Source organism: Lagenorhynchus albirostris, chromosome 16 (genome assembly GCF_949774975.1).
Source record: "Lagenorhynchus albirostris chromosome 16, mLagAlb1.1, whole genome shotgun sequence".
In the NCBI taxonomy this organism is placed as follows: domain Eukaryota; kingdom Metazoa; phylum Chordata; class Mammalia; order Artiodactyla; family Delphinidae; genus Lagenorhynchus; species Lagenorhynchus albirostris.
Genome location: NC_083110.1, coordinates 28521917 through 28537349, shown reverse-complemented (window position 1 = coordinate 28537349; position 15433 = coordinate 28521917). Strand labels below are relative to the sequence as shown.

Sequence of the window (15433 nt, the reverse complement as noted above, 5' to 3'; positions counted from 1 at the left end):
TCCCTATTCCTGTGCATTTTAAATAGTGCTCCGGGGCTTCCCTGGTGGCGCAGTGGTTGAGAATCTGCCTGCCAGTGCAGGGGACACGGGTTCGAGCCCTGGTCTGGGAAGGTCCCACATGCCGCGGAGCAACTAGGCCCGTGCGCCACAACCACTGAGCCTGCGTGTCTGGAGCCTGTGCTCCGCAACAAGAGAGGCCGCGACCGTGAGAGGCCCGCGCACCGCGATGAAGAGCGGCCCCCGCTCGCCACAACTAGAGAAAGCCCTCGCACAGAAACGAAGACCCAACACAGCCAAAAATAAATAAATAAATAAATAAATAAATAAATAAATAAACAGTGCTCCAATGACCTTGTGTTGTCTCATCCAGAATATCTCCGACACAGCCAATAGACCTTGTAATCATATATTAACATTTGAGTCACAGGAGAGGATTTTCTTGTTGGTTGCTTACTCTGGGTCTCCTTCTATCCAGCCCAATCCTGTAATACCCTCTGCCCACCCCATCCAAAGGGTCACATGAGCTGTGCTCCTTAGTAAGAAGAAAACCTTCAGTGATGATGTGTTCTCAGGCCTGGATGGTATGGGAGTGAGTCCAGCCAGTTTGGGAGTAAATACAGGCTATGATACCCCAGAAGGAATTTGACAGAGGGCCCCTTTGACTTTCCCTTTCCACCTTCCTCCTCAACCTCTCTCGCTCTGGCTGACAAGAGAAGGTGCTTTCCAAGTGAGTAGGCTAATATTTTTATTTGACTGAGGAACGTCACCCTTGTGCCCCTTTAATACCTATTTGACCAGACCGTGAGGATGTCGGAGATGTATTTAACTTCCCGCCAAGGGCCCAGAGCTGGTGGCCCGTGTGTTCTGACGAGCAGCATTTAGAGCTGTTCTCCAAAATGAAAGAGGAGCGAGCAGATGTGGTGTGTCACGTCAGCAATCTCTCTCCCAGCTCCTTTTCAAATAAAAGTTTATGAAGAGAAGCACTAACTCAAATCGCAGAATCCTATGTTTGAAATAAATGGTCTCGCAACAAACATTTCCGTCTGTAAACGTCTAAACCTTTCAGAAGATTAAAGGAAATTAGTGCTGGCATGTTTCATTAATTTGGCACCATGGTGGAGGAAATGTGGTCCTCATTTCACTTGGGTGGATTATGAATCGTGTCAGTTTTTCCATTCTTTTCCTCCAGGGCATTTTTTTACTGCAAGGCCTGTCATGATGACATCACGGATCCCAAAAGAATAAAAAAATGTGGCTGCAAACGGCGTAAGTAGTGTTTCTTTCCCCCTTCCCTCCCTCTTTCCTTCCTTTTTTCCCCAAATTCATTTCCCTTCTCCTTTTCCTTTTAAAGAAACACTAAACATCAAGCGCGTTCTTGAATACGTTTATGTTTCACCCTGCAGTTTAAAGAGACATGAAATTAATACCTGTCCTCACTTGATCAGAGCAGAGGATGGAAAATCACCACCATCAACACCTCGGCGTGAGCCTCATGCCTAATCCCCACTTCTTGACTCTGAAGGGATGCCTAGGTAGATGTGTCCAGTCAAACAGAGCAAACGCAGTGTATGAGAAGGAGGGCAGCCAAGGCCCTGGAGGAGGGAGTGGTTTTGCATAGTGATTTCCGGTGGATGGGAGGCTGTCAAGTGTAAAGATGGCCGTGCTAGGGCTGACGGGAAACTGGGTCTGAGGATTCGGTCTCCCAAATGGGAGCTGACTCTCTTTGCATTTGGGATTCCTGCCAGTTTGGGTACCAAAGGCCAGAGTTTTCAATTGTGATACCCTCAGACTGGCCCAAGGAAGGAACTTGGTCATCACCAATGGGCTTTATTTGCCATTGCCCCGGTGACCAGCCTCAAACACCATTGCTCTTTGGGGTAGACTAGATTGGGCTTGATAGCTCCTGACGTATCGTCTCAGACTCCTTACAAAGCAGCTTGCCACTCGGACTTCTTGAGAAAGATATGGTAAATCAGGAATGGTGGATGGTGAGCTCTCGAAAAACTAGGGCTTAGTGAGGTTTGCAGTCGTTGTGTTGCATTGCCTAACAGAATTTGTTCACAGCCCTGGAGAAAACAACGGTAGTGATGCCTTCCTTCCCATGGTGATTTAATGTTTCCAAAGCTCTTTATGATCATTATTTTTGTTGTTCCTCCCCATAACCCTGCGTATCTGGCAGATGGTGTTATTAATCCCATTTTACGAAAAGAGGAAACCGAGGCTCCAAGTCTCATGGGAGGATGAGATGGCTGAGAGTCACATAGGTCCAACAGACAGGGGTTCAGGCTCACCCGAAGGCTTCTCTTGGTGCCGTGCCCTCGTCTTTTTTCTAAGAGAGAAGGTCAAGGTGGGTGACATTGGGTCTGATGAGTAAGAACCCAACTATAAAGGGTCACCCCATAAAATACTTTTTCTCAAGCACACACCAGACAGAAGAGCACCATTCCTGAGGTACGCTGACCAGAGCAAGAGGTTCTTTCACAGAAGCCGTAAAGGGGAGCACAGGAAATAACAAAACCGGTGAGACGTAAACACCACTCTGCTGGAGCATGGAGGAGGCCCTCAGCCTCGTGGGCAAATACCCAGAGAAACACTCTTGGTCCAGAGCAGTCTCTGTAGAAATCTTCTTGGGCTGGTTCCCAAGCTTGGGGCAGCTTAGGTCCACTGTTCTGCTCCCCCTTCTCCACTGACTTAACACACACGGCCCCCTCCACCCAGCTCCGACACCTCACCAGAATGAGTATCCATACGTCAGGACAGGAACCTCTAACTTCTTGGGGCCTAAGAACTCTCCAGTTCCGACAACCTACCAGGAAGAGCGTCCAAGGGCCTCTAAAGGCACAGAACAAACTCACTCCCCAACCAATCCCCCAAACTCCGTAACTCAAAAGACCCTTCTCACCAGGCAGTGCTCCCAGCCCAGCTCAGTTATCTGTAAACACAGAAACACAGCTCAGCTGACCAGGCATCACCCAGCTCACTTCCATCAGAAGGAACACAACATCCCAAGGCAGAAGTACATGAGAGAGAGTAACAAATGCAAGAGGATGAACCCATGTCAGAAAACACTTGTAGTGGAGAGGGTTGGGGAATGTAGGAGAGTATTGAGGCCCATAACCCTTGACCAGATACTTGCCGGAGAACCTGGCCCCGTGGGGGTATCAGTGAAATGACAAGGCTACTTTCACGTGGCGATCTGTCATTCACATGTGTTCGAGTGCCTTCTTTGTGCAAGGCACTATTCTGGGTGCTAGGGATGGAGCAGTGACCGAGATAGGCCCTGCCGCCCTCCCGAAGCCTTCACTCTAGTGAATGGAGGCAAGCAATGATCACAGCAATAATTAAATGCCTTCAGACAGAGACAAGTGCTCTGAAGAGAGAGGAGACTGCCTGAGGGTGTGAGGGACCTGGTAGGGTTGCTGCTTTAGCTAGAGAGGTCTGGAAGACCTCCTTTGAGAGGTGACACTGAAGCTGAGACTCAGTCCAGGTAGACAGAAGAGCAAGGGCAAAGGTAGGGATAAGTTAGTGGTGTTTGAGGTAAGGCAGGAAGGCCAGTGGGGCTGGTGGGATTGGGGAGAGGGTGGTAGGAGACGAGGTCAAAAAGGCAGGCAGGGGCCATGGGAAGAAACGGGGTTTTGGTGTTACGATAAATACAGCCATTGGAAGAGTTTAAACAAGTTAATGACATCATCAGTTCTTATTTTAAAGGGTCTCCCTGGTGACTGGACAGAGAACAGGCTCTAGGGAGGCATGAGTGGAAATGGCAGGAGGAAGAGTGAGCATCTCTGACTCCTGCTCTGATGCTGGAATGTTCCTCACAGGGCACTATCTATAGTAGAACCCAGCAGACTGATTTTTAAGTCCCTAGAAATGAGGATTTGGCCTCTAGGATATTTTTCCATCTTGGTTCCAGGCAAACAAACGGCAGCTGACTTTAACTTCGTCCTGGAGAGAGAGGCACGTAATTGTTTGAAATAATTCTGCTCTCCTCATTACCTTTAACGTTGGTTCAGCTAGTGAATCGAATGATCTCCCATCCTGCGCAGCACAGATTGCTACAAAAGGACTGTCCCTGCAAAGCCAAGCCAGTGTGACAGGGCCTTGATCTCTCCCTCTGCACCCCTCTCCCCTCCGTGGGCTCCTTGTCTCGTAGACGCCCTCGGCTGTGAGGTTAATGTTTGATAACAATCAGAATTGTCCAAATATCATTCTTCCTCATTAAAAGGTCATAGCCTGTGTTACAGAGCGGTGGGTTGCGGATGTGTATGTGTAAATTGTGGTTCGAATAAAACGAATGATTAAACATGAACGTCCTAGGGCATACCAGGCAGGTTAGGAAATTGGTGAAGATAGATTTTGTTTGCAAAGAAACTTTTGTTAGAAGTAGAGCTAGAATTATTAATAATGCGGGGCAGGGGGGTTCCTGCCTTTGAATGCACGTTGCCTGGTGCCCTAAGTTGGAGAGGGCAGCTGACCCATAGTCAACTGCCCAAACCTGTTAGGCCAGGTATTAATAATTCACCCTGGAATGATAAGTTTCCGGGAGGGCAGAGCTGATGACATCAGTGGTCTTTATCTACAGTTTTCTAACCCTCCCCTCCCAACCTGGCTTTTCCCTTTCCAAATAACCCTCCACCCAGCCCCCAACCTCCCCATTCACCTTCATTCAACAGCCTTAAACATCTCGCGTCATACTATCTGGAGAAATGTCAAGTGTGCACACTCCATTTTTGGAAATTCTCTGGTAGTATAGTTTAACTTTTGCATTTTTTCCCATTTCTTCATAGTTCTCCATCAAGGAAGAGTGTCAAACTCAGCTGTCTGGCCAAGGAGCAAGTTCTCAGAATCTACTATTTACCTATTTTCTTTTTCTGTATAACAAACCCAGTCTAATGATTTACATTTTCTCCCCCAGCCTCTAAATATTTGCCAAAAGGTGGACTCCTAGGGGACAAGTCATGTCTAAATTGCTGTGTTTGAAGGAATTTTCTTTAACTTCTAATCATTGACATATTTGTGATTTATTTTCTTTCTCTTTGCTGCCTTGGAATACTGCCCCTACTCTATTTTAACTGCACACTGGTAGTGATATATTGTGAGTAAAACGGGTTCCCAGCAGCCCGGAATCCAGTTCCCCCTGTCTTTCTCTAGAAGAGAAACTTCTTTTATTTTCTGTGCAGTTGCAGTTTCTTTTTTCTTTTGGTATTTATGTTGCATGTAGCAGTGACATCATACCCCAACTCGGTCTGCAGAGTAGCCTGGAGCTGGAGAACCCTGCGAGCAGGGAACCCCTCTCTGTTCATCCACCCTCCCCCCACCCAACCCCCGCCAGCCTCTTGTCAGCTTCTGGCGCTGTCTTATTTTTCCACTTGAAAATAAGACCTTAACAACAGTGTTTCTCTTGAAGGCCTTGTCTCAGGACCTTTAGGGGACACTGAGTCAGCTGAGGTAATTACCACTAGCTCTAGATGCTTCGTCAATTGGGGTTCATTGTCATGCTTGCCTTTGATAAATTATACTTGGTCTCCTCTGCTATTAAGCTTGAATCCCTATCCTGACGGAAACACATAATGCTACATATATATTCCCACGTTGTGATATATATGATATGTACCAGTACTTTATATGTAAAAACGTACATTTTTATATATAAGCGTAGAGATATTTTATAGAGAGAGTGATGTATTTATTACACCATATGTGCCTCTCTATACGAGAAAGCGCTTGAGAGAGAATTAATTGGACACCCAGCTTTGGGACTGTAAGTATCTAAATTGCCTTCCTGGAGACAAGTAAGTTCTACAGTGGTAATTATTTCCTATAGTCTATGAAGCACCTTGCTTTAAAATAAAATTTCTCCCTCGGTAATACCCGCTAGGACATACCTAGTTCCTCTGGGGGTGTCAGGCATCTTGCAAGATCCATTTACTTGTTTAAGGAAGAGAAAGATGGCTTGAAGAGAACATTCCATTTCATTAATGAGCTATGTAGAAGCCAGAATGAGTAAATATAAGTCTCTGAGCCCCTGAATGACTCCAGGAATAGGACCGTCTCTCCCAGCAAGATGTGGCCATTGACGAGGAGCTCGTAGGCCAGCATTTCTGTGTGTGACTTAGAGCAGTGCTGCTTTCAGCGGCACCAGCGATGAGCGTCCGTCTTTACTCACCTACGAGAGACCCAACCTGTAGACCAGTCTAGCGGCCCTGGAGTTTGCAGGAGATGTCTCCGCACCTGGTCCTCTCCTGCTCCTTTGCAGAAGAAGAGGCAAGTTGGTCATCTGGTTTGGGCTAGTCTTCACAGTTGGAGGGTACGGAATGCTCAATGTACCAACAAAACAAAACAATGACCTTCTTCGGTTCAGAGCAAAATTCTGCCCAAATTGACTCCATGGCTCCCTTTATCTGCAGAACACCTTGAAAAATGACTTCAGGGCATGAACCGCTTTCCTACCTGCAGAGCTGCCTACTGTGTCTAATGATCTTTCAGAACTGGAGGGAAACCGTGATGTCAATCAACAAACAACCATCGTGCCAAATTCCTCTGTCTTCTCCAGCCACAATATGGTATTGAGGGAGGGTCAGCTAGTTCGGTGTGCTCTCTGCTGCTGACATTAACCAGCTTTTTCTTTCCCTTCTTTCCGTTCTTGGAAAACCACCTGAAAGGTCTTTCTCCTTCCTCCAGAAGCTAATCGGAGGAATTTTGCTAAGTGAAGACATCATTCCTCATTTATAGGACCTGCAAGAACGCTCTTGGATTCCCACTGTCCCATCAAACAAATGCCTTCACCATTCACCTCGGTGGACTTTTTCTTCCATGGGTATTTTAACTTAAAATTTTGTTGCTGCCGAGAATATGAAGAGCAGCTCCAGAGTCAAGGCTTGGAAATAAGCCTTCCTTCGTTGGGTTGATTTTAAACAGGAAGTTGCAATCTGACAAGTGTCTGTGAATTGAATGGCAGGGTTTTTTTTTTCTTCTGCCCCAGTCTTGTCTTGAATTGCTCCATTTGAAACCTAAAATATTTTTTCCCCAGCAGCTGGGAAATGTCACCTGAGCTTTTCAGTTCAGCACTGCTTTTCCTGCCCCTTCCAACCCACCCTGGAAATTAAGATTCTACAGTTGGAAACTGGCTGACAGTTTGGTTGCTGGTGCAGGAGGCAGATGGAGCTGAGAGCAGGATAGAGTCCAGCTCCCTCCTCCATTCCAGGCTTGGCTCCGAAGGGCTAACCAGCAGAGAACCTGAACTTGACAACCCATTGTCAGTTTGACACAAGGAAAGAGCAGTAACTAAGCTACATTGACAGCAGCCCCTTCTCTACAGGTTTTTTTTTCTCATGATTGAGACCTTTGAATATATAAGAAAAGTTGTCCAAGAGTACGTCTGAGAAATCTTCCAGTTCTCAGTCTTCCAGTAAATGGCTTTGATGAAGTCCATGAGGGAAACGCTTTTATTTTGTCTCTACAAATAGCACTAGGAAGTCATAATGGAAACATTGGATGAATATCCACTTCGTCGTGGGGAAGGCAAGCACATAAAAGCTTTTTCTCAAACTGTAAAACTTCTAGGGCAGAGTTCTTGGAGGAGAAAGGTGAGACCCAGGGTCTTGGCAACTGCATAAGCTCTTTGCATCTGTGGCGCCAGTCCAAGAACAAGAACCTGATGATGTGGGCCAAGGAGAAAAGTGAGTCTGCAGAGGCTTCTGCTGCTGCCTTCTCCGAGTTAAGTTGGCCAGTGGGGGCAATTAATTGAGCGTAAAGTTCCAAGAGTGCTAAGATGGAATGACAAGTAGCTGCAGCATTAACACCTCTGAGAGACACACTCTTGTCTGTTCCCTGTCTCAGGAAGCTACAGCAGGGCTTTAAGGAGACCCAGCCAGCTGGTGCTGAAGGGGTCCTTCTCTGCGGACCGGACCGCGGCTGCAGAGCCGATGTGCTTGCAAGTTGCCACTTTTGACCACTCTAGGACCATGTTCTAGAACCTCTCTCGCCTTAATCTCCGCTCTTTCCTAAACTTCCGCTGTGGATTGGGAGAAGCCATTGAATTGAAATGACACTGCACGTTTCAATTCTTAAGAGGCACACAGCGTCCTCTCCCAGCTGGTTCAGGTGATCTGTTAACTAGCTGCTCTTCCACACAGATCCACTAGATGTCCTCACAGATCTACTTAGTATTACCATTGAGCTCCTGGGGAAAACTCCCTTTCTGAGGATTGAGATTGAGGGAGTCATTGGGTGACTCGATAGAAAAGAAAATCAGCAAACACCAGAGGAGAGAGGGTACTTCATGTGGCCAGGGAGTAGATAGGAAACGTACTTCTGTTTTAAATAAATACTGAAACTTTCAAAATTGCTCCTTGAAACCTAACCTTGGGAGTTTTAAGCGGCGCTCTGATATCTGAAATTAACCTTCGAACCTACATCAGCTCTAGAAAAGGAAATAATCATGGAGACGTGGAAATAAAATACCGGTGGTTCTGGCTATCCACAGTTCACTGAAACGAAACTGAAGGATTAGGAAGCAGAGAGCGTCGAGGGGGATGAGGGATGGTATTTTCCGAAGTCGGAGGTCCACGACTTAATTTTGATATAATTTTATTTTACAACTTGAGAGTATAATTTTACACACAGAGTATCCACTTCTCCTGGACCAGCTACCACCAGAGAGGCAAATCCTCACCCATTTTTAGTTAAAGAGTTTGTTCGTGACTCACAAAATGGCCCAGAGGAAGGCTCTTCCTGGCTGGGACACACATCCTTCAAGCCTGACGGATCGCAACCACCAGATGGGAGGTCAGAATGGGCCTTACCTTTTAAGAAAGTGGACCCAGAAGTATGTAGGTGAAGACACCCGATAGGGGGTCAGTGAAAATGGACTATTCCAGAAGTAAAGCAAGGAGCCAACCTCGCAGTTGGTGGCACCTTGGGCTAGACATTGTAGTAATTCACAAAGGTTTGTCAGTGTGTGGGGCTCAATCATTTTTAACTGTTTCTGTCCTGTCTTTGAGCCTCTCATCCATCATTCTTGCTGATTTTTTTGGTTTTTTTTCCTTTTTGTGGTGGTGCTTGTTTGTCTTCTGAGATTTCTCTTTTGGATTTGGTGTGACTGTAAAACTGATGACTGGGAAGGAATGGAGAGAAAGAGCATGTCTTCTTTTTTATGCATATACTGCTTTGGAATGTGAGTGCTTACAATTAACATTTAATCTTCTTATAGCAAATGGTTTTTTTGCTGCTTTGATTACCAATTTCAGCTTGTTCCTGCATGCTAACACTATGAAATTTTAGAACAATGCATGGTCTCCGAAAGAGCCAACAATAACAATTGCAAACAGTCCCTGAGAGGCACTGGTTTGAAGTTGTGTTTCCTCCTGAACCCTTATCAAGTAGGAGGTTTCAATCACCCATTATGATGGGCTTACCTCTGACAAAATCATTTTGAAAGTTATTCCGCCCCCATCCTCCCTCCCCTTGTCCTTAAAGGGTATATATATAAGAACTTGCTTTCCCTATCAATGTGTCAGAGTCTCTTATTGTATGTGAACCCAAAATGGCAGTATGGAAACGAAAACCAGGCACTGTTGCTAATGAGAAGCATAGCATTTCAGAGTTTGATGGGCTTCTCTTCTGCTACAGCATTTGATTAAAGTTTTTTCAAAACAATTTATCTACAGCAAAACAAAAAATCATCTTCGTTTCCCTCCTCTGTATAAATAACAAGTCAATATTTCCAGTAAAAGAACTAAGAAGGAAAAAAAACAAGCAAGTGGTCTGCGAGTTGTACACCAGATCTGGATGCATTTAAAATAACTTTATTTTCATGTCTTCAACTGAAGACTGTTTTGCCTTTCTCGACTTCGACAACTGCTGTTTGGGGTGTCTGGGCAATCCCACCATGCCTTCTAAATTCTTCTGATTCAAATGCTATAGTGGAACTTTTTCTTTTTTCTTTTTTTCATAAAAGCTAAGCTCAGGAATGATGTCCCACGCAGTGAACAGGGCTGGGGCTGCATGATGATGATCTGAACAACTGACTAGCTAGGATGCTAAAAGAACATGTCGCTAAAAGTGTGAGCCAGGATTACAGGAATGGAGTTGCTGCTCAAGGGATCTCTCATTCATCTGCCCCAGTGCCTGTTCCTCACAACCATAATGTTACCCCTGCTTGACCAATAGACTGTATGGCACGTCATAAAGGTCTTAGAACAGGACTTGACCCATTGGAGAGATTTAAACCCCTCTTCCTGGTGACTGTAACATTCAAAACCACTAGCCATATTTTAAAGTAAGAGTGCAACCATTTCTCCACTAAGAAAAAAAACAATGGGGGAAAAATGATTTTCACGATGGAAGGTGTGGGCACAGGGAATAACACCTCTCCAGTTCAGCTGACTGTTTGGCTGTGTTGCTTGGAATAAACATGAATTCTTCTCCCATCTTGCGAAAGGAGCAGGCAGGTTCATGCTAAGGATAAACCAAGATGTTTGCCTGCTGTAGCGTCACAATGAGGTACAAAAAGCTTCTCTTGTACTGAAATATAAATTGGCTTGAAGGGTGAAGGTGCAGGGCCTTGAGAACTATTACAGTGATGTCCAACAACTTCTGTACGTTAGCACTCAAGTTGGATTCCCAGGCAGTGCAGAACCTATGATATTAGCTTGAGAGGAGCTATCAGTGCCTCGCGCAAATCTTAGTAAGATATTTTATGTGGGATCTATTCTCTCATTTCATGTTTTGTAATTTTTCATCTATTTTTGGCCGATATTTTCTATATAAGAAAAAAATATGGGTAACCAATAGCCCGATAACTTTCTGAATTTTTTTTTGGGGGAGGGGGAGAGAAGAGCAGATGCGATTTTCAGATTCTCTCAGCTTCAAGCAGAAAATACACCCATGAGTAGCTAAATGCGTTGCAATAGACGAACAGCTCGTATGCTTTGGGTGATTTCTTATTTGTGAACTGCCTTTAATGTCAGATAGGCAGTGTTAGCCTTGAGGAGCTGCACTTCTTATATGGACAGATTTGGGTATTTGCTCTGTCAGGACTAAATTTAAATTCCTGTAGGCATCCTGTAAACTCACTCTGGGGAAGTTCAGCAGAGGCATCCTCAGATTCTATATTAATACGTAATCGTTTCATATCTAATTGGATGAAAGCTTGTCCCAGCCTCTGCCTAATGCCCAGAAATGGATGGAAATTAGAAAGCCTACATACTAGATATTTTTGCATCTTGCAAAAACCATTTATTGTACGCAATAAGCAATTAATCGATTGGCTGTGTGTATATTTTGTCCTCCTGTATTAATTGTGCCAGGGGAAAAAATGTTGGTTACATTTTTGCTGTCTCCAGTGTGTGCTGCTTCTCATCCAGCAACCCGGTTGTCATCAGCCGTGTCCTTGCCCGTGGTCACCCGCTTCACCCAGGGTAGAAAAATAATGTGCGACAGCCTTGGGGGACTCTACAGGCGATGGCTATTTTCTCTGCTTTTTCCAACGTACAACCAAAGTGTTACCAACAGTTCTCTCTGCATTTTTTTTTCTGGGTCAAGACTGTTAACGTGAACTAAGACCTGTGTTCAATCCCTTCAGCTCCCTTCCAGCTGCCTTGCTGTGTGTGACCTTGCCATTAACTACCGCTCTTCCTCTCGTCCCATCCAACCCCATGGTTATAGCCAAGATGTCCATCTACAAGAGAATGAGACGGGCATGTTGTTTTGATTGCGGACATTCTGAGCGTGACTGCTCGTGCATGTCAGGCCGTGTGCGTGGTAACGTGGACACCCTTGAGAGAGCCTTCCCACTTTCTTCTGTCTCTGTTCATGATTGCTCCACCACTTTCCGTGCCTGTAAGTTTAACCCCAACACATACAGTTCCATGTCTGTGCTGTCTGTGGCATCACCCCCGTCTCGTGTCGTGCCCTGTGGTGCTGTGAGTCAGTCGGGCTGATGTTCTCCTCCCAGTGTATGTGGTGATGTGTTGCCCTCGCTGCCTGTGTCACTGTGTACGTGCTGGGGAGGCCTCCCTCCCTATTCTGTGAACTTGTTGTGTCTCTTGTAAGAGCGTGCAGGCTGTGATATTATAATCCAGTGATACTATTCCTCTCTCTTTAAGTAACTATGCTTGGAAATAAATGTGAAAACACATCAAATACTATATTGATGACAGAGATGCATGGAAATGTATATCTTACTATTTGGGGAAAGGGGTTAGACATCGGATTGGGGCGAAAGGAGGAAGGAAAACGGTTTAGAGAGAACAAGCCAACTCTGGCATGAAATTGCTTTTAGTGAGCTTGGATACTTTCCAAAATATAACAGGGTATCAATGCAGATGGGTTTGTTTGTTTTTTTTTACTGTGTCCCCCTAACCTGTATCTCGTTCCTCCAGTGCCAGATTGCCTACTATGCTCTGAAAAAGAATCTGCCAACCTATACAGACCGCTGGTTTCTAGAGCTTCCCCTCAAAAAGATGACTCATTCAAAGGATCAGCCCATTAATATCTTTCATTTTTTTCTAGACATATAGCCCCCTGTTTAAGGTATCTTGTAGCAACTGTGATTCCAAATAACAACAAAAATCATGAGCCGGGAAGCTCCGTGGTTCCCTCGAGTCCATCGTGGAGCCTTGGGGTCAGTCTTTGCCCCCCGCAAGTGCAGAGGCGTTCAGGAGTCTCTCAGGGTCTTGCAGCGGCAGCTGGCGAGGCTGAGCTACACCAGATTCCCGAGCACCTTTCCCTGCCCCCACGCTGTCCTTGTCTTCAGCATGGACTTTGCTTGTGTTTACTGACGTGGTACATGGGTGATGCTACTGCAAGCTCCAGCTTGTTCACTGAGGGCCCTCGTCTAAGGGCAGAAGAGGTTGTGCTCTGCTTGAGGACTTGGATACCTTAAAGTATGGCTGTCGCCTTATTTTCTCATTTTTGGTAGCATGGCCGGTAGAAGACAACCCCTCTGTGTTCATCCCTTCCTCTTGAAAGCACCCGCCGCGTTTGCTGGTAACCATATTATCCACTCTCTTTTCTTCCAAGTGCCCAGAGCGGGTTGAGCTAAATTTTCACCAGCAGCAGTTAATTTACTCTGGCAACAGGGAGGGAAAAGAGCCTGCGGTCCCAGCATGGTGTGCTTGTGTGGCAGTGATGGGGCATCCAGGGCTGAGGGAGCCCTCACATCACTGTATGCAGTGGAGTGTGCCATGCCCGGTGCTGGTGTTGGAAACCGCAGTTCAGGTCTGAGACATTATTGTGCTTGGAGCGGTCGTAGAGGCGTTTGGAAAAGTTCGATCTAGGACCAGAGAATCATCATCGTCTCCGATTTATGATTCACTGCCCCATCAGAACAGTGCCGAGGGACAGGATTCATTTTTTTTTAAAGTGATACTGAATAGACGTGGTGTTGAGAGGGATTTTGGACTGTCCCATCATGTTGACCTAAACTCCTAGGAAGGAAATTTCCTTTAAATCTTCCTTGCGCACGCCATCGTACATGCCCTTACTCCTTTATTCTCATCACACTTCTGTCTGGTTCATATGACACCACCAAGGTGAACTCGGTCACAACCATACAAAGCATTTGTTTGTCTACGATGTATGGCAGGACACCAGGTTCAGAGACAGGAGCTGGGGAGGGGGAGTGGAGGGGTGAGCTGTGGTGGCCCAGTTTGGCCACATCTCTCTGATTGATGGTGGTGAATGTAAGCACCCGCCCCCTCGGTTACCCCTCTAAGGCACAGCTTCTACTTTCACGTAACCGCTAGGCTCTAAAACCTTGGCCAGAGATCCAGTGGAGAAAAGGAAGGAGCCACTCAGGCTCTAAACTAAGGCCTGTGGTCATGTCTTGGCACCGGCCACCCATACCAATCACAGCAAATCTGTGTCCCCTACGTGAGGCCCATGATACCCAGTGTGTGCAATTTCCATCTTATCCAGGAGAAACCATAACTGGAGGGATTTCTCAGCTCTGCAATTTAATCCAAGTGTTGATGGAGGCCAGGAGGAGAAAAACTTGGGGTGGGATGGTCCCGTCTTCTCAGAAACATCCTGGGCATGAGACTGCTGTCTTTCTACCCCTCCAGCATCAGCTCCACCGTGGAAAATGTGGAGCTTTGGGCTGTGTGTCGAAGGCGTAACTGGTACTGACAGCTTGGGGGGTGGGAGTGGGGGTGGGGTTTGCCTCCTCTGTTTTCATCAGTCTCCCTGCCGTCGTCACTCCGTCAAACAAAAGCAGATTTCATCCATCCCTGTGTGAGTCCACTCACCTTTGACCATTAATAATAAGTTAGAAAAATCCATTCCAATTTGATCCCCTTCGTGGGCCCACATAAGCCCTTCTTCTCCAATTAAAGAATGTCTACGTCTACGCAGAATTCCTCTGGCAGGGCTCCAATAGCAATCCCCGGGCTTCCCTCGCTGGTGGTGGGGTTGGGTGGTGCCCATTGGACAGAGCTGGTTGCCTCAAAGAGCGGTGGTGAGAGTGGGCTTTTCATTAAATATGAGCAGATGTGAAATGTAGAGGGCTTGACAATTAGAAATGGCAGGAGAAGGGCCCTTGAATCAAAGTGAGGTCAGATGGGCGGATCAGATTACTTCTCTTACATTCTTTAGTTGTTCTGAAAATCATTTTGAATTAGTGTCAACGGAGCCGTGATGGGGTTTGCCCTTTGTCTTTTATGCTGGGGCTGTATTGTTTCCCAAGACACTCATTAAAGGTCATTATATTATTACAGAGCTTGCTTTGGTCGCAGTTTCCCAGTTGAGCCTGTGTGCTCTGGGGACTGTCCGATTCCTTCTCTTTTGCCTTTCGTCTACCTCTTTACTGTTTTTTTTTTCTTTTCTTTTTCTTTTAAGGGGAAAGATTTCCGTTTTCAAGGGACGGTAAATTGAAACACGAAGTCCCATTATGTGTTTTCTGAAGTGGGAAGAGAAGTAGCCAGTTCCCAGAGGAGTGGCAATATATTAAAAGTGTTCACACAGTCTTAGAACTCTGCTTCCTCACAGCAAGCCCTGCCTGCGTGTACCTCTCCTTGGAGGTGTGGCCCATTACACGTTCCCCTTGTTGCTAAGTCACATACCTTTCTAACGGTTGTCTCCTTCCGTTGAGCGCACGGGATGTCAGGCCACACTGTGCTGACAAAAAGGTTTGCAGAGAAGGAGGACCCCTTTACAGAAGACTTAAAAAGCAGTAAGAGAAGTAACGCCAAGAGTGACCAGTAAGAGAAGTAACGCCAAGATGAGTAAGGACTCATCACAAGACTGTTCGATTTTGGGCGAGACTGAACCATTCAACATGGTGGGCTAGAACTGGTTGCAGAGCGTCATTTTTGGATCGTTCCAATTTTGTTTCTGCTTCGGATGGTCCTGGGCAGAAGTACCAGCTCTCTTAAGAGACGCTAAGATGGTACGGGCCCCAGACTTCCCACAAGTAGCTATGTTCTAGTACTGT

General features: G+C 46.1%; 1 protein-coding gene across 1 annotated transcript in view; it reads left to right on the top strand.

The window, feature by feature from the left end:
* KCNMA1 (potassium calcium-activated channel subfamily M alpha 1) overlaps window positions 1–15433 on the top strand; it is a 728670-nt gene that overhangs the window by 590900 nt on the left and 122337 nt on the right. The window contains exon 16 of the mRNA XM_060126951.1: window positions 1190–1266. Within this exon, the coding sequence (XP_059982934.1) occupies window positions 1190–1266 (77 nt within the window). The remainder of the gene's footprint in view (window positions 1–1189; window positions 1267–15433) is intronic.